This window comes from Tauraco erythrolophus, chromosome 23 (assembly GCF_009769465.1).
Source record: "Tauraco erythrolophus isolate bTauEry1 chromosome 23, bTauEry1.pri, whole genome shotgun sequence".
NCBI lineage: Eukaryota > Metazoa > Chordata > Aves > Musophagiformes > Musophagidae > Tauraco > Tauraco erythrolophus.
Genome location: NC_141487.1, coordinates 2,659,068 through 2,677,491, shown reverse-complemented (window position 1 = coordinate 2,677,491; position 18,424 = coordinate 2,659,068). Strand labels below are relative to the sequence as shown.

At 50.5% G+C, this 18,424-nt stretch overlaps 1 protein-coding gene across 4 annotated transcripts; it reads left to right on the top strand.

Annotated features, from left to right (window-relative positions):
- The first annotated feature begins 6,333 nt into the window (after nt 1-6,333).
- Nucleotides 6,334-17,955, top strand: LOC104374304 (ATP-dependent RNA helicase DDX19A). 4 transcript variants are annotated; one of them, XM_086625764.1, is made up of 12 exons: nt 6,334-6,402; nt 7,419-7,467; nt 7,902-7,955; nt 8,864-8,999; nt 11,353-11,445; nt 12,010-12,112; nt 12,888-13,002; nt 13,180-13,357; nt 13,789-14,026; nt 15,077-15,239; nt 16,524-16,715; nt 17,138-17,955. In XM_086625764.1, the coding sequence occupies exons 1-12, from the start codon at nt 6,346-6,348 to the stop codon at nt 17,197-17,199; spliced, it is 1,440 nt and encodes a 479-aa protein (XP_086481890.1). In that variant the 5' UTR covers nt 6,334-6,345; the 3' UTR covers nt 17,200-17,955. The 4 variants fall into 4 exon arrangements, with proteins under 4 accessions (XP_086481890.1, XP_086481893.1, XP_086481891.1 ...); XM_086625767.1 differs by having other exon boundaries at nt 13,159-13,357; XM_086625765.1 differs by lacking the exon at nt 11,353-11,445.
- Nucleotides 17,956-18,424: the final 469 nt, after the last annotated feature.

Below are 18,424 nucleotides of genomic sequence, written 5' to 3'. Positions count from 1 at the left end.
ATGGAGCACCACAACCCTTCGTTAGCATCTCCGGAGGACCACCACCATGGGGAAGCAAACTCCTACCTGTTCACAAAATCGAGATGGGAAAAGCCCTGCGCTTCCCAAACTTTTGGGGTTCTCAAGGATAGCCACCCTTCGGCATTTTCCCTGGCTTCGGAGGGGCAGCACGGCTCGGGGAGCAGCCGTGGGCACGCTGCCAGGGGACCCCTGACTTTGCCTACCTGACCCACGTCAGCTGCAGGTCACGCCTAAGACATGGAGCATCCCTCCAGCTGCTCTCCCCCAAAGCACGAGGCTCAAACCTCACCAGGGGACTGGGATCAATTCCCTGAAACATTTCTAGGAAGCAATAGGAGCAAACGGTGTCCGAAATGGGGCACGTAGCACCCTCCTGTCCGAGCCCCTGCACAGGGCAGGGAGGGGAGGCTTTGCTGGTTGATGGCAGCATCTCCTGGCAGAAACGCGTCTCCACCACAGCAGACCTGTGGGAACCTCTCGTGAAAAGCTACGGGAGCCATTCTCCCGTCTCCAGCCCCTCCTCACCTCAAAATGCAAGCGCAGGGTATCCTGTCTGCTGGGAAAAACAGCAAAACAGCCTCTGCCTTTCACCCCAGAGCCGCCGCACGTCCGCTGCGGGGTGACAACGTGGTACCCCGCTGCCAAAGAGGTGACAAAGATTTCTGGCCAGAGGCATCCATCCCTTTGGGAGCCGGACCGCTCAACCCCAAGGGGCACTCTGAGGCCTCGGATATGGATACTGGGGGGAGGCGGGGGGAGCACGCTGCCCCTGCCAGCACCCTGCCGAGGGGGGCACCCAGCGAATGCAGCCGGGGTCCCCGTTCCTGGGTGCCAAGTGACTGACAGCCCCAACAAAGCCAGATTTTGGGGACACCCGGCACGTCTCTCGGGCCATCGGTCTCGCCCCAGAGCTGGGTTTCAAGGACCATGATTCATGTCCCAAGGCTGGTTCCTAGAGCCATCAATCACGTCCCTGTGCAGAGAGCATTTCTGATACGGGGCTTGGTTAACCCCTGCCTCACCAGGCTCGCTGCTGCGCCAATGCTTGGAAGATCTCTGGGCTGAGCCAGAGAGGGAGGTTTTAGTACAGTCAAAGGGTGTCTGGGCTAAAATCTCCCTCTCTGGCTCAGCCCAGAGATCTTCGGCTGCGCTAAAACCTCCAGGCAGCCAGCCCCGTGCGTGGGATGCATCCGGAGCCAAGGATGCCAGGCCCCCAGGAGCAGCACAGCCCTTCTCCATCCACTCCTGCCCCAGCCAAGCGCGGCAAATGCAAGCCAGATGCTTCAACCCTTACCAGGGGAATCAGAATCCCCCCTCACTCTGCCCGGGTCAGTCCTGCTTTCTCCCAAACCAGTGTGTCCACAGCTGGGATATCCCACCTGGCTGCCCAGGAGAGCAAAAGCCCGTCACCCCCAGCATCGTCCCCCCGCATCCAGCCTCCTCTGCTTTCCCTGCAGGGAGAGGAAGACAGTCACTATTAATGTCTGTACAATTTTTGGGGAGGGGAGGGATGCTCAGGGGCTCACCATCCAGCTGGGAAAAGGCAAGGCAGGGAAGCAGCAGCTTGCAAAGTGTGGGCTTGTGCCTGCAGAAATATTATGACAGGGATCGCTTCACAGAGTGGCTTTGTGCTGAGATTGTGCACAGCCTTGGGAAGGAACAGCCCGCACACACACACACACACTCACACACACACTCACCCCCCTGCGGAGCACACACAGCCCAGCCTGCTAAAAAGGTGCAGGAGCAACTGGAGAGTAGCCACTGCTTTTCTTACCTTTCCTGGAAGAAGAGAGAGGAGGAAGAGAAGGAGGAGGAGGAAGGGGATGGGGGGATTGGAGCAACTTCACCCACTCCTGCCGGCCCCTGTGACTGCCCACAGCTGGGTTCGGGGGGCAGGAAGGGCAGAAGAAATCCCGAAGGCGGCAGGAACGGCTTCAGACTGCTTTTGTCTCTGAAAGACACGGAGAGACGGAGATAAGGAGAGAGAGGAAAAGGGAGGGAGAGAGGGAGAGAGAGCAAGCGCCAGGGCTTGGGGTGGGGGGAGCGCTGCACAAGAGCCATCTCAGCAACCTGTGGCATTCTCCCCCCCCCAGACCCTCCCCTGGGCCCTCTCCAGCCAGCAGCGATGCTGGGGCTGCCAGTGCCACTGGGTGGTCCGTGGGGGTCTGGGATGGGGAAGGGGGCTTACCTAACCGCCAACAGCAACATGTGCCCCCGTTCCAAAGCTCTGCCCGGGAACCAGGGAGGATTTCTCGCTTCCCGGAGCGAGCATCCAGCTTCCCACTGGCAGCCAGCTGATGAACGCACACTTGCCGGAGCTGTTTGGGTGACCATCATTAAGTGGAGCCATTTGTTTTGTCAGGGAGGTAACCATGACAATCGCCCTGTACACACACCGCTGCCTTCTCCACGCCTCCTCCCCTCCTGCTCCGGGGGGCTGCAGGGGAAAGGGCTGAAGCCCACCCGAGGCAGAGGAGATGCCCTTGAGATGGGCAAGTTGGCAGAGAAAGGGACGTGCCAGCCAGCATCCGAACTCCTCTTAACAACCACTGCAACTTGCCTCCCTAGGGGGAGATTTTCCACAGCAGCTGCTGGGAGGGGACTCCCCCCCCCGCTTTCTCCCATCGCCTTTCACTTCTGTCCTCCCCTTGCTCATTTGAAACAAGAAAAGCATCCCATAGCCCCCCAAAATCGGGTCTTCTGCAGCCCTAGGCCAGATCTCCTCTCTTTCCTGCTTGCTGTTGTCTTTGTTCATCCACCCTTTCCTCCCCAGGCACATCCCAAAGCCCCTCACCAGGCAGCCCCCCGGCCGTGGGGCACACAGGAGGTCTAAAGGGGACCCTCCTCGCAGGCAAAGGGCACCGAGCCTGTAACGGAAGGATGTGCTTGTGCGGGATCCAGTCCCTGCCCTGAGCAGCCTACACTTAAACGCAGGAAAAATGACTTATAGATGAAAGGGGAAACTGAGGCAGCAGGAAGGGCACTGATTTGGCCAATGTCCCAAAGTGGAGCTGGACACTGAGCCTGGGCCAGAGCTCCTCCTCGCTGCTACCTAAATTCGGTGATAACAGCGCTGATGGTGCCAGGTAGCTCGCTAGCATGGAAAATATCACCTTCTCCCTGGAGAGGAGAAGCTCTCTGACGCAGCGGTGATCTGCAGAAGGACAGAGGTTCTCCCCCCCATCTCATCCTACGCAGAGATGTGGATCCGCCTGCAAATCTGTCCGGTTTGAGCATCCCACCACAGACCCGTCCCTGGCGATAAATCCACCACCGTCGGCAGACCGAGCCCCTAAACGCACCCACCGGGCTCTGTGCTAAAACATCTCTTCCCTATAACCCTCTCGTGTCCCCTTCCATGAGCGTTCAGATGAACCCAGAGCATCTTCTTTCTCCTCCTCTTCTCTAAGTATACATCCATGCTGCAGGAGGACTGAGGTGATTGTGGTGTCCCTAATGAACCATATTTTCTTCCCCAAAAAGGATGTGCTTTAGGGGAAATGACAAGAAACTCTGCAAGCAAACACCTAATGGAGAGTTTTTTCCCTAAGCCCAACTCCCAGAGGCTGAGTTAAGCCCCGAAGCTTGAGAATTTATGGTTCTTGCTAGACACATAAGTCAGCCACGGAGAAGCCCACGTCCCATGTTTCTCGCGCCTGTTAAAATATTTGCTTACTATGGCTTTTGGCTCCTATGAAGAAAATAACATATGTCAGGAAAAATCCTGGGATTCATACCAACAAATCTGGTAGCTGCGGCATGTTTATTTATAAAACAGAGCAGCATCCGACATGGAGGCTGAGGCAGATGTGAGACCTTGGCAGAACAGAAACAGAGTTGTTTTAGGGGGAATTAATATTTAGCGCTGAAGGCACCAACATGTTTGAAAGTGCTGCCCCATCCCAAAGCACCTCACGGGGCCTTCGGCCAACGTGCGTTCCTCCTCATCCTCTTTAGATCAGCCATGTCTAGGAAACCCCACCGTCAATAAGGTCCACCTCCTCCCAGGGAGCAGGAGCTGAGAAATCAGATGGGCTGCAGCAGGGGCATGAATGAGACAAAATTTGGGGGAGCACAAGCTAAAAATAGAACTTGACTCCACCAGAAGTCCCATCTCTTTGCTCGTGGCTTACCTACTCAGGGAGAGATAACAGCTGGTGGCAGGCAGCAGCTCGAAACATCAAGGCACCGCAGAGGAGTATTTCCAGTCCTGTTTCATGTCTGGGACCAGCCCAGGTGAGTTATGGGACCAGCTCCGGGGCATCCAGCGAGGCAGTGGCCAAGCACAGGGCAGGCTTTCCCGGCTTCTGGCCTGCTCGTGATTCAGTTTGCTCATGCTCCAACGTCACACAAGCATGCAAGTGCAGCGCTCTCGTGTTTGCACGCTCCAAACGCAGCCCGTGTCGACAGGCTGGGAGGTTTGGGCATGAAAAAAAAAAGAAAAAAAGAACAGAAAAACTCACCAAACCCTAACCCAAATCTCCTGCTAGATGGAGAGCAATGAGCACTTCTCATTATCTCCACTGCTCTCTACGTAAATGTAGTCTTCCTCATCCTGGAATGCTCTGGAAGAAACTGTAAATCACCCTGTTGGTAGATGGTGATGATAAAAAGGGATAACGCAGGGCTACTGCGTTAACGCTACACTGGGAAGCAGGAGCACCTCCTTCTTTCCGCAGCCAAAGTGCCCATCGGCCTCTGGGACTTACTACGTTCCTTTTTATTCCTATCCTAATTAATTAATTAACGTCTCAGACTTGCTTTTGGCTGCCTGCTCTGTTCCCATTGAAAATCCCTGTGCATTCAGCATCCTCCTGGGTGCTGTGATGAGTTGCTATGGAAAAAAGCCATGATGTCACCTCTACGAATAAAACTGTCAGACCCCAAAGTCCACATGTGCGGGGCTGCAGGGGGGATCCTGACGTGCAGAGGGACACGGGGCTCTGGCCTCTGAAGAGGAATTAGATGGACAGGAGGAAAGCATCAGACCACAATACTCGGTAACGACAGGTTTTAGTTTGAAGGAAAAAAAAAACAAACCAAAACAAAAATCAAATCACAGAGGGACATTTGAAGAGCAATAGTGAAGGGCCGGGTCCTGCCTGGGCTAATGCACCAACATCAGCCAAGTCGCATGAGGTGTGGGCAAGATTTCTCAAGCACGGAAAGAAATAACAGCTCCGATGGAAAGTTTCAGGCTGTGGGAGCAAACGAAGTGGCTCTGTGTCTTCATTAAAAGGGAGAGTGAAGATCCAGACAAGGAAGCAAACGTCATCATGGGAACTTCTGGCTGATGCCTACAGGCTTGGCCATGTTACTAGTCCTGCTGCATATAACAAAAATACAAATTAAGACCCTCCTTGAGGGCCACTCCTTCCATGCAAGGTTCAAAGAAGCACAAACACTGCACCGCGAACAGCAGCTCAGCAAGGAAATCCCGCAGGCTCTTCCCACACTTCTTGCCTTTCTACTTTCCTTTTTTCTCATCTTTATTCCAGGAACTTTAAAACACAGGTTTGATATCAGGTCTAAGCCAGCTCCTGCTGTACAGCGAGAGACAGGACACAGAACGACTTTTCCATGTTCCTGCCACTTCTACACCCCCGTGACTCATTCTACAATGTCGTTTTTCACCCACATCTCTGCTTCAGAGACAGACAGAGCTGCAGTTCCCTCACAAATGTCACAGCCCCGGTGTGACGTCCCCCGAGCCTCTGCTCCCAAAGGGACTCCATTGCACGGGAAAGCCAAACCCCACTCCTGCACCACAGGAGTGGGTCAGGCCCCACAGCAGGCAGCAAGGCTGCCCTGACCCCCAGCCCCACACCATACAGGGGCTGACCCCCAGCCCCACACCATACAGCCCTGACCCCCAGCCCCACACCATACAGGGGCTGACCCCCAGCCTCACATCACACAGCCCTGACCCCCAGCCCCACACCATACAGGGGCTGACCCCCAGGCCCACACTATACAGGGAGCTGACCCCCGGCCCCACACCATACAGGGAGCTGACCCCCAGCCCCACACCATACAGCCCTGACTCCAGCCCCACACCATACAGGGGGTCAGACCCCACACAAGGCCCGGCCCGCCCCCCAGTGCCCCCCAGCACAGCCCAGGCTGGCGCACAACTCCCCCCCATTTCCGTGCCCCTTTCACTATCAGCCCCGGCCGGGGGGCCGGAACGCGCCGCTCCCGGAACGCCGCCGCCGCGCCGCGGTTGCGGCGGGCCGGGCCGCGGGGGCGGCGGAGGGGCGGGCGGCGCAGGCGCCTTTCCTGCGCCCGGCGCCATTGCGGCTGCTCGCGGCGCGCCCGGCCATGGCCACCGACTCGTGGGCCCTGGCCGTGGACGAGCAGGAGGCGGCGGCCGAGTCGGTGAGCGGGAGCCGGGGGGAGCCGGGGGGCAGCCGGCGGGCTCTTGGCAGCGGCGCGGGGCTCCGGGGCTGCGCCGCCGCCGCCTCCTCCTCCTCCTCCTCCTCCCCCTACCAGAAAACAGCGAGCGGCGGAAACCCCTTTTCTCCCCATTTTCTGTTCTGGCGCACCAAAAGGGGTGAGGGAGGCCCCTGCCCTCCCCCTTCGCGGCGGGCTCTGCCGGTAGTACCGCCTCAGGGTGCCCCTGGGCTGGGGTCTTCCTTTACGAGCAAAAAAAAAAAAACAACCCTTTTCTTTAAAACCTTTAAAAACCCTAATTTTTAAATTAATTTCCTTTTTTTTTCTGTCGTTTTTTGCGTATCCGAGGGGCGGGAGGCCGCTGTCCTTCCCCTCGCCCCGCGGTACTGCTGCGGAGGGGCCCCGAGCCTGCGCCCCTCGTCCCGCGCCGAACAAAGCCCTTTCCCGCTCGTTTTTTTTGTGACGAGAGCTAAATTTGTTTGATGTGTTGCGTTTCTTATTTTTCTGAGCCGCTCCAGAGCTGTGCTTTGGCGTGGAGAGCACTAACTCAGCCCCTGGCTGTGCTAGAAGACCTCAGGGCTTTTCTCCCCATCACATTCCTGGTGGTAAAACAAATCCTTGGGGAGAGGGACCCGTCCTGGGGCAGCTGCTGTCAGCCAGGACAGCCCTTGGCTCGAATTTCCGTCCTGGAATGTAAATTTTCTCCCATTTTCGGTCAGCAAAGGTGTTAGAGAGCGGAAATGCAGGGAGAGAAAACAAACCCCTTGTCCGCGTCGTTACAGCTTCGAAAAAGCGATGTTTGTTTTGAAACTCTGGGAATGGAGTTCATCGCGCTGGCTTCGTCTCGTTTCGCCTTCGAGCCTGGGTTTTACCGTGCAGTAATTTCGGCAGGTGGTAAATCTGGAAGCCTCAAGGAACGCGCGGGTTTTCCTGGCCAGTAGTAAAACGTAGGTGCGGCAGCCTTTGCGTGACTCTGATTTTGTGTTTGTCCTCGCTTGTAGTTGAGCAGTTTGCACCTGAAGGAGGAAAAAACCAAACCAGATGCCAATGGTGAGTTGTGGCAGCTCGAGTGGTCTTAGAAAGGGCGTAATGTTTTGCTGTTGGGTTTGGAGCGCTGCTGGCAAAGTAAACTCCCGATTAGTCAAGCAATTCCAGAAAATTAAAACATAAAGTTAAGATTAAACAGCAGCGTAGACTAAACATCTGGCTCGCGTACTTGTTCTGCTAGGCTGACTTTTTTTTAAATCATGTTTTGCTGTGTTCAAGGAGCTGCGTGGGCAAAATCTGTTAGTATGGTTGATCAATTTGGCCGCACGGAGCAAGCCGTAATTTGGGTTTCTTCTGCGCACTGATAGAGCAGGGCTGTTCTCATCAGGAAAACGGGCTGTTCTGTAGCTTTTCCTGCAATATTCAAAAGCTAAAACGCTGCAGGTGTGGGCTGCCTGACCTCACGTCTGCCCCAAAAACTGTCTGTTTTAATTTAGGTGCTGTTGTCAAGGCAGACGACAACATAGAGAAGACGGAGGATGAGGAGAAGGGTAAGTGCCTTCTGGAAAAAAGCTTTCGCAAGGAATGTTGAAAAGAAATTAATTTCTTACATACTTAAAGTAAGTCTGCCTTATGTCCCAGGATGGATGATCTTGTATCCTGCCCCAAGGACTTAATTGTAAGACATGTCCTTCCTCCATAATACTTTTAAAGCCACTGGGTCCTGTAATAACTTGGGAGACTCCTGGATTAGAGTGGAGAGAAATAAGGGGATAGCAGTATCCTCAAAGGCAGGACTGGATACAGGAGCAGTTGGATAACCTGGAGCTGGAATTGCTGTAGCAACCAACATGTTGCATTACGAAATGGCTGTTAAGAGGTGGGTAATGGCTTGAAATCCTTCAGAAGGTGACTTAAGAGAAACTTGCTTTAGAAACAGATTTATTAGCGAAACCCCAAAGTGCAGCAGTTTAACCTTCCGTTTTGAGCTCGCTGACGGAGAGTAAGTAAGCCCTTGCTGCATTTCAGCCCTGGAATCTTTCAAGGTACCATTTGTCCTCAAACTTTCCTTAAAAAGAAAAGAAAGAACAGCTAAAAGGTGTCTGCCCAGGTGTCAGATAATGGCAAGGCTTTTAATCCTGTCCCACCTTAGTTGGATTCTAAGCTATGATATCTTAAATAAGCATGAGTTCTGTGTCTGTTTAGGTCCCCCTTAAAACAGTGCTGGCTTTGGTTTGTCTTCCTGGATATCAAATGTGAATCTCTGGGATATTTTGATAGATGTCTCATTCAGGAAGTTTGGGCTATTTTATGTCATTGCTCTGTAACAGAGAATTTCAGTATTTGGATGCATCTTGTCCATTTAAACTGGCTCAGTAACGTGGCGTTTCAGTTGGAGCAACACCTGAAACCGCTTGCTGTTTATTTATTCTTTTTTTCCCACCTCCTTTTGCACCAGAGGACAGAGCTGCCCAGTCCTTGTTGAACAAGCTAATTCGCAGTAACTTGGTTGACACGACGAATCAGGTGGAGGTGCTGCAGAGGGATCCCACATCGCCTCTCTACTCCGTGAGGTCTTTCGAGGAGCTGCGACTGTAAGTGCCCCTCGGTTCAGCGCTGCCAGAAGGGTCATGCTGGGATGAGCCAAAGACTTCTCCGTGTTGAGCTGTTAAAAACCTGGGAACAGAAATAATAAACAGGGTCCCTTAGGACTGTATTTTTCAGTGTTGTGTGGCCCACTCAGCTGTAGGAAGCTTCGTTCTTGAACTCAGGGAGAGCAGCATTGACTCACTTTTGGTGAGACTGCAAGAGCAGATGTGAGTTTGGAGCCCATCGGATAGTGGGAGCCTCCTCTTGTCTCCCGATAGATTCCCTGTCTGCGTAGGAGATATCGCTTAGAAGTGCCTGGGTTTCTGTTTCAAGTTACTGCAGATTTGTCATTAATAAGTTAGCACATCAGTTATTGTGTTATTTAAATGCAAGGAGAATTATTTTATCTTGGTGCCTTGTGAAGGCTTCCATGGGGAACAAGCTCATTTTAATTCCTGGTCTGTGTAGAGCCAGCGGTGCTTTCCATAACCAGCTCTAGCAACGCTCTTCGGAATTTTAACGTATGGTTCGTGGTCTTCAAATGCTCAGTGGAGCTCACGTGTGCTAAGCTGGATGAGGTGAGGAGAGGAGGGAGGAATGTCCTTCCAGGGCCATTGTCACCAGGGTGATGTGAATTCCAGAGTGAGACCTTTCCTGTGTCAGAGGCATCGTTATTTCGTCACCAGTTCTCCAGCAAACGCAGGAACGCTGGGAGCCGGTGTTCCAGCAGCATGGCAGTGTTTTGGAAAACATGAGATTTGTTTTATTGGCAGAAGTAACAAACGCAACCATCTCCTGTTCCTGTTCTCTGAGGGTTATTTGGGAAGGTCCAGCAGCAGCAGTAAATAGTACCAAGGCAAAAGCTTATCTTTTCTCTGCCAGCAATACTGGATTTATGGAGAGACTACTAGCGTTAGTATTTTCTGGCCCTTCCTGTTGAATGCCTTTACCAGTGGAGCTTTCAAGCGGCGATAGCTGTATTTAAGGCATGATAGAGGTATATATATTTTTTAACGTGCTAAGGAGGCTGTCCTGTTGGGGTGGTTGTCGGTTATATTGATGATCTCGGGTTTGTTGCCCTTTGTCTCCCACTTCCCCATGGAGTTTGCAAATGAGACTTCTCACCGTGAAACATCAGGATGTCATTTGACTTTGTTTGTGTTAGTGGTTGAACGTCTACAAAAACGGCTGAGGCCCTGCAGTGCCCGTTAGACTAATTCCCATCTTTCAAAAGCCAAACAGTCCAAGTCAGTTAATGACGGGGGCAGCCATACTAATTGAGTCTTCATTTCGTTAGGACTTGGTGTATCCTTGGCAACTGTGGCAGAGTTGAGCTTTGTACGCCCTTGCTTCTGAGCAGCGCAAGGTTACGTTTTCAAAGAGCTTTTGTTCCAGCTGTCGGCTGAAAGTAAGATACGATTTTTGAAAAGCATGTTGTGCTTGGAGGTTCTTAGCAGTGGGAAATGGTGGGCAGGAAAGCCGTAACCTGCGTTGAAAAGAAAGCCCTTACTTCTGAGCACCGCTAACAGCACTTCAGGAAGCCCCTGGAGGTCATCGGCTGAGTGTTCACTAGCACCATAACCTGAACTTCAGGTTGTTCTGGGATCTCCTGGTCTACACAAGTGTCTGCTGAGACTAGAAAGCTCCCTTGCTTGCTCATCCCTTGATGAGTGTTTGACAACTAGCAGTGCCACCAGACGCTTTGGTTTGAGTGCTGAGTTATGAGCACAGATCACCACGTGTGGTCACGGTGAGCTAAGCTCATCGGCTGTTTACCAGTGTTGTGCGCCAAGCTGGGATCGCTGTGGTGTTGAGATATCGGTTCATGTCACAGGATCCATCGTGACTTACTGAAGTCCTTGCAATAATATCGTGATGTTACACTTCAGTCTGTTCCTTCTGTACTGGGGTCACTTTGTCCCGTATTTGAGTCTTCAAGGAGTGATAATTTTGGTGCTAAGATTAGGCACAGCTGAGGAGGAGGGATTGGGCTAAAGGACAGGATTAATGCTTGCTGCTCTGGGATTCCCGGGATTGCCTGAGAAGCTGCTTTGGAACAAGGAGCTCAGTGCTAGCTGTGCCACATGCTTTTCCGTGTAGCTGTGAAAGGCAGGCGTGCAGGCTGGCTCATCACATCGAGGGGTTTTGCAAAGCTGCTTTTCCAGACTTTCTGCTGTCACTTGTTGTAGCTTCCAGGCGCTGATCGTCGTCACTTCCCTGACGTGATGATAGTGGGTACACAGAACGAGGCAGCTCTCGCTCCGGTTGCAAGGTTTTTTTTTCCCTCATGTTTTTGTACACAAATGAAAACCAAATGTACTTTAATAAGTCACGGTATAAAAACTCCTCTGCTTTCAGGAAACCACAGCTCCTGCAAGGAGTCTATGCCATGGGCTTCAACAGACCATCTAAGATACAAGAGAATGCCCTGCCCATGATGCTTGCTGAACCGTACGTACACATCCTTTCTACTCCCTTCCAGTATGGGAAGGATTTGAAGGATTTAGTGTACTATTACAGAGCTTTGGAGGGGAGGATGGTGATGAGAGAGCTGTCGGGGCCATGGTGAAAGAGCTTCCACGCCACCATGTTTCTGTGGTCACAAACTGTGTGACAGCAGCTCTGAATTTGTCCTTTTCGTAGGGCTGGTACTGAACGCCCTGTGCTGCAGTGTCAGGGGTCAGTGTGATTTCCCTGGTCGGTGTAGGGGAGAAATAATAAAGCTGCTGTGGAACAGAGCTCCAGGAATCCTGGGTGGGTGGGAGCAGTTGAGATGCTGCGTTTTCTTTCCAAATCTCTCTAATCAAGAGGTGCTGAAAGAGAAATTAGGTAGAGGGAAGAAACTAGCTTCTATCCCGTGCAGTGTAGCTGGTCCAGTTAGGCACCAGTCCAGAGCAGTGGGAAATCTAAAAGGTAGTGAAATGCCACTGGCTGCGTGTTCTTTGTCGCTCAATGCCGCGAATACGTTGTCCGGACGGTTTGTCTGATTGAGCACGTCTGCTGTGTGTCCTGCAGCCCACAGAACTTGATCGCGCAGTCCCAGTCCGGTACTGGCAAGACAGCTGCCTTCGTCCTGGCCATGCTCAGTCGTGTTGAACCTGGGAACAAGTATCCACAGGTAAAGTTTCTGGGATGCAACTGTTTCTGGGACAGGGGTTTGGCGGTGGTGCAGTGCCACCTGCTGAAGAGGCTGAGCTTCTCTTGAGGCCATTGATAGTAAATTCATAGCTTGATGAACCCAGCTCTGTGATGCTGTTTCTGGTAACAGCATTGCTGTAAAAATACCTTTAATGCAAAAGACATAGATTTTTCTCACAGCCTGTTCCTGTCAGTCCCTCCCTTGCATCACTCAGGATACCTTTGTTCTGTGAGGAGTTAAATCGGGGGCGATACCGTTCTGGGAGAAATTAAATCGAAGGAATATTGCAGGCTAAAGGGGGTTAAGTAAGTGGAATTCAGGGTGGAAGAGAAGATATCTGTGACAATGGAGCAGAAATGCCAAGAAAGGGTCTTTTTTTAACCCAATTTCTTTGAGATAGTTGAGCAGTGCTACCAGGGTTAGAATTCTTCCCTTAAAAACATCATTCTTTATCTCTTAGTCTAACTGTAGGTGTGAGCTTCCTTGTCACTACTGTCCGTATATGTCCCCTAGCAGAATATCTGCACTCTCAAGCCTGAGGAGCAAAATTGGACACAAAGCCAGTAGCTACGTGACTGTGTCATATCAGCTCTTTCCCCCGCTTTCAGAATGTGATGGGCTTTCAGAAACTGTTCAGCTGCTCGTGTGTTTGTCTTCAGGAAAACTTCAATAATAAGGATTTTTTAAAAGCAAGTGTGATGGTGTTGCCCAGGATGTTGCTCATCTCAAACGCGTTACCTTTCTGTCCCTCCAGTGTTTGTGCCTTTCCCCAACATACGAGCTGGCACTTCAAACAGGAAAAGTGATTGAACAGATGGGGAAGTTTTATCCGGAGCTGAAACTCGCGTATGCTGTCCGAGGCAATAAATGTGAGTAAGGTGAAACGCTACCGACAGGCTGGAAATGAGAAAATGATGTTCCTCAGGTGCAACACAGTGAACGAACGATAGAGCAGTCAGATGGTGAAATAGGCTCGTTCAGAGAGGGCAGAGCATTTCCCTGTCTGCCCAGCCATCTTGTGAAAGCCTTCCTTTCTGTCTTGGCAGTGGAGAGAGGTCAGAAGATCTCTGAGCAGATTGTCATCGGCACACCCGGCACCGTGCTGGACTGGTGTTCCAAACTGAAATTCATAGATCCCAAGAAAATCAAAGTGTTCGTCTTGGATGAGGCCGATGTGATGATAGCAACCCAGGGCCATCAGGACCAGAGCATCCGCATTCAGAGGTAAGGACTTGGCGTATGTTGCCTGAGGTGGTTTTTGTTTCTTTCTGTTTTGTAACATAGGGACAGGAGGGCTAGATTCTTGACTGGTGTCTTCACCCATAAAGCAACAAGATTAAAATGATATATTTAGCTCTAATCCAGATGGTTAATAGAGGCAGAAGTCAGGGGATGACAAGCAGTTTCATTTTCTTACAGAATAAAAAGCCTGTCCCTGGAGCAGGGTTTATTCATTTTTAAGAATGCAAGTCTGGTTGCCACTGCTCCGTGAGGGAACAATTAGGTGTTGGTAAGATTGGCATTAGTCTTTCCAGCCACTGAAATAACTGGTTCTGAGGTGGTTGTTCTGCTTTGCCCGTAGCATTAATCCCATTAGGATATCAGGGGGGTGACAGTGTTGCAGGGAACCCTGCCCATTTTGCTCTGTCTTGCAGAATGCTCCCCAGGGACTGCCAGATGCTTCTGTTTTCAGCCACTTTCGAGGATTCTGTGTGGAAGTTTGCTCAAAAAGTTGTTCCTGACCCAAACATTATCAAACTGAAGCGAGAGGAGGAGACGCTGGACACTATTAAGCAGTATTATGTGCTGTGCAATAACAGAGATGAGAAGTTCCAGGCTCTCTGTAATATCTACGGCGCTATCACCATTGCCCAGGCCATGATCTTCTGCCACGTGAGTCCTCTTGGAGAACGTTAGTCCCAATGACCCCCTCAGTGTCTGTTAGGCATGCTTTTCAGGAAGAACTGAGAACATGAGTTGCCCTTTTCTGTGGCTTTTCCGGCTCCCTCTTTGAGAGAAATCATGATAGCACTAGCTGGTTTGTTTCTCTGGGTTTGTCCATCCAGGAGAGCACAACGGTCGTTTTTATTCTTGAAGTCCTCTGAAGCGGAGATCAGAGTAATGCACAGTTTTCCAAAACAAAGTGTTACTCGGAACTACTGGGTGGGGAAAAAAAAAAAAAAAAGGTTGGAAAATAGATGAAAATAGAGCAGAATGAGGGATGGGGAAGTTTCATACGTAGCTTTTCCTGGGACTCCATTTCCCTCAGGTAATTGGTGATATACCTCTGGGGTCTCCCTGTGCATCATACTGAGACTTTGTTTTTTTTTTCCCCCTGGAAGCCACTGTAATAACTCTTAGGAAAAAAACAGTGCTGACAGCACCAGAACAGCCTTGCAGAGCGAGCTCAGACAGGATAAAACCTGTATTTGGAGACTGCTGCAGCAGTGTGCTTTTAGGCTGTCTCGAGATGTAATAATATCAGACACGATCGGAGCTCAAAAAGCTGTTGTGATCGGAAACTGTTTAATTCAAGACTGCGTAGAGATTCCACAACTACGCGCGGCTCTAACCGTGCCGTTGTCCACGCTGAGTAGTTTGGTTTACTTGATACTGCTTGTGAGTTTTTAGCGTACGGGTGTAATGCAAGTCTCCCTCATAGAGTGAAAGCTGAGAAGCAAGAGCACAAAGGAAAAAACTGCTTTTCTTAAAAAAAAAAAAAAAAAAAGGGTTCCTGTGGTGGCAGACGCACGTTTTCCTCTTTCTGGTACGAGAGCTGGGAGCACAGTTTGTAATGGGGTGGGCACAGCGCTCAGGAGCTGTTTTCTTTTTAGATATTAAAACTGAGCAGCCGCAGAGCTTCCAGTCTGCCCCAGAGAGGTTTGTTCCTGCTTTACAGAGTTAAAACTTCCACCCGAAGACAGGCTTGGCTTTGTGTTTCAGACTCGGAAGACGGCCGGCTGGCTGGCAGCGGAGCTCTCCAAGGAAGGCCATCAGGTGGCATTGCTCAGTGGGGAAATGATGGTGGAACAGAGAGCCGCGGTGATAGAGCGTTTCCGAGAGGGCAAAGAAAAGGTGCTGGTGACCACAAACGTCTGTGCCAGAGGTAGGGCATGGCAGAGCTGGGACAGGGAGGGGCAGAAGCGGCGGTTCCTAAGATAACATAGAATCATAGAATCCTGGAATGGCTTGGGTTGGAAGGGACCTCAAAGATCGTCTAGTTCCAGCCCCCCTGCCATGGACAGGGACACCCTCCACTACAGCAGGTTGCCCAAAGCCTCATCCAGCCTGGCCTTGAACACTTCCAGGGATGGGGCAGCCACAGCTTCTCTGGGCAACCTGGTCCAGTGCCTCACCACCCTCAGAGGGAAGAATTTCTTCCTTATATCTAATTTAAATCTCCCCTCTTTCAGTTTAAATCCATTGCCCCTTATCCTGTCACTACACATCCTTGTAAAAAGTCCCTCTCCAGCTTTCCTGTAGGCCCCCTTTAAGTACAGGAAGGCTGCTATAAGATCACCCCGGAGCCTTCTCTTCTCCAGGCTGAACAGCCCCAACTCTCTCAGCCTGTCTCCATAGCAGAGGTGCTCCAGCCCTCGGATCATCTCCATGGCCTCCTCTGGACCCTCTCCAGCAGCTCCATGTCCTTCTTGTGTTGTCCAACATACTGCTGGACAGCTTGCAAAAAGAATTTGCATCCTCAAGTGTGCCAGTCTGGACAAATCAGAGTCCTTAAAGTAATTTTTGGACTTCTGGGCTGCTGACCATGTCTGTGCGTGCAGAGATGGCTGTGGGCAAACACCCCATTCCTTGTAGGCGTCCTGCAGCTTGAGGTGAAAAAGTCCATCCTGTGAGAATTTTGTGCTTCTGGCACCAAGCCTGGCTTGTACTGCTGACCCTCAGCGTTTAAAATAAACATGTGCCGAAATACGGAAATCTGAAAAGTAGTGAACTCCAGTAGGAATTTGTGTTGCAATTTGACATCCTAGAACAGTTAAGACAACATAGTACTTGGGGAAAAAACAAGAGGCCTTTGCAGCTTTGGAGAGGAGTTTCCAAAATACCTAAGTGCTGGTTAAAGCATCTCCTACTGGTTTTTCATTAGCTGTTTCAGTGGGATTCTCTGGTGTAACAGCTAGATAGTTTTTCTTTCCAAGTACCCCGCAAGGACGTTGTGGGAAAGATCCATTTCAGAGTTTGAGACTGGCTTTTAACTCTGCGCACAACGCGGAGGCAGCCGTGCGGCAGCTCTTGGAAAGCTGTTGGAAATTCTGCTGTTGGCGACATAGATATGGTGACCAAACTGCACGCAGGCGAGGCCAGAGGAGGCTGTTCCTGCTGTAAAGTGGTTTGAATGTAGTTGTGTAATCTCCTGCTTTCTTTTTCTCAGGGATCGATGTAGAGCAGGTCTCTGTTGTTATCAATTTTGACCTTCCTGTGGATAAGGATGGAAATCCAGATAACGAGACTTATCTGCACCGGATCGGACGCACAGGTCGCTTTGGCAAGCGAGGACTGGCTATTAACATGGTGGACAGCAAGCACAGCATGAATATTCTCAACAGAATCCAGGAACATTTCAGTACGTACCCTCAGGCTTTCTTCTTTCTCTGAAGTCAGATGTTATTTCTGCAGAATTTTGACTAGCTGGGTGCTGAGCAGGGATTTATGGAGCCTTAAACTGGCCGCAGGAAGGCACATCGCGTGTGTTCTGTGTGATGTCCCTGAGGATCGTGAACTGCTACGTAAGATAGGAGCAGAAATAAGTCAAGTTGTCTGTTTGCTGGCCACCTGGATAGTCCTTAAAATGGATGTTCCAGAGATGGGTAAAATTTGAGTACCCTGATGGGCCGTTAATAAAATCAAAAAGTTTTATGTTGTAGTTTTAAAACCTGACTGAATATTTCATGGATAAACCCGAACTCCTCAAGACAGCTAAAGAAAGCAGCTTTTCCTTCTCTGTGCTATGTTACGAAATCTGACTTATGTTCTCGTCTTTCCCAGACAAAAAGATAAACAAATTGGATACTGACGACTTGGATGAAATTGAGAAGATCACTAACTGAAGTACAGCTGCTGGAACTGGTGTGTACCCTGCTGCGGAAGCTCTCCCACTACAATTGGATCAGCGTTCAGATTGGCACGCCTCTCAGCTAGTCCCGAAAAGGACTCTTTAAGATATGAGTACACAAAAATTACCTCATTTTAAAAATCGTAGTTGGACTTCAAATTGTGCAACTATGGGGAGGAAGAGGCAATGTTTACAGAAGCTTTTAACGTTTCTTAGTTTAGCCTTAAAACGGGAAGATCTTATGAGTTCTAAGAAATACACTTGCCAAAAAATGGGCAATATGTAGTTATCTAAAACAAATTTTTTAAAACAAAAAAAGCTTTATTGCCATTAATTGGAATAAAGTTCAGCATTAACCTGGTCAGTTAAAGTTCAACAGTCAAATATATCATGGACATAAGTAAAGAAAAAAAAAGAAAAAAAAACCCCAAAACAAACAAGGCAGCTGGTTTTTGGCTGAAAACTCAACTTGTACGAAATAGGATGTCATTCTCTTTGGCGCTCCCCTGAGCTCTTTAAGACTCATTTCTGGCTTCCTGATGGATTTGCCCTGCTTTTCCTTACATAAATTGTCCTGAGGTTGTCTCCAGTAGCTCATACTCGCAAACACAGGTGCCGTGTTGCTTTTGCTGGGCAGTATTTTCTTTTAATTTGTCCTTGATTTGTTGGAACGGCCGCTACACGTCAGCGGTGCGGTGGTGACAGTGCTGAAGCACGTACTGTAGGAGTTCAGCTGAAGCGCTTAACCTCACCAGGGGGTGGGTGGGTGGGGTGGGAAGGGAGGGGCGGTATGAAGGGAACTGTACTAATTAATTTTCCGAATAAATTCACCTCCACCAAATGCTAATGTCTGTTGGGAGTGGGGGGTTGGTCACCTCTAGGCAGGTGGTGCCAGTTCTAAGCTGCTGCTGTGAAGCTCCGCGTGAATAATGTATAGAACTGCTGGGCTTCACTGACATAGAAACAGAAATAACAGAAAAATAAAGATCATGTTAGCTTGGATTGACCAAAAAAGACCCCAGCAACCCTTAGAATACCAAATTTACCCGTTCCAGTATGTCTCAGTACCAGAGTTTTGAGTTAAATTGCTCAGCCAAACCGGAGACGGGAAGCGCTCCGCTTCCTTGTGCTCGCAGTGCAAACCAGGGCATCAGTCCCTCGCCCCGGGGCGATCGTGGCCAGAGAAGGAATGATTTGCAATGTCTGTGCTCGGGCTTGTA

Bases quoted from the DNA above. Each gene is read 5' to 3' on its own strand.
- LOC104374304 (XM_086625767.1), top strand. From the start codon at position 6,346: ATGGCCACCGACTCGTGGGCCCTGGCCGTGGACGAGCAGGAGGCGGCG. The intron at 7,468-7,901 runs GTGAGTTGTGGC...GTTTTAATTTAG, and splicing joins AACCAAACCAGATGCCAATG to GTGCTGTTGTCAAGGCAGAC. The intron at 7,956-8,863 runs GTAAGTGCCTTC...CTTTTGCACCAG, and splicing joins GACGGAGGATGAGGAGAAGG to AGGACAGAGCTGCCCAGTCC.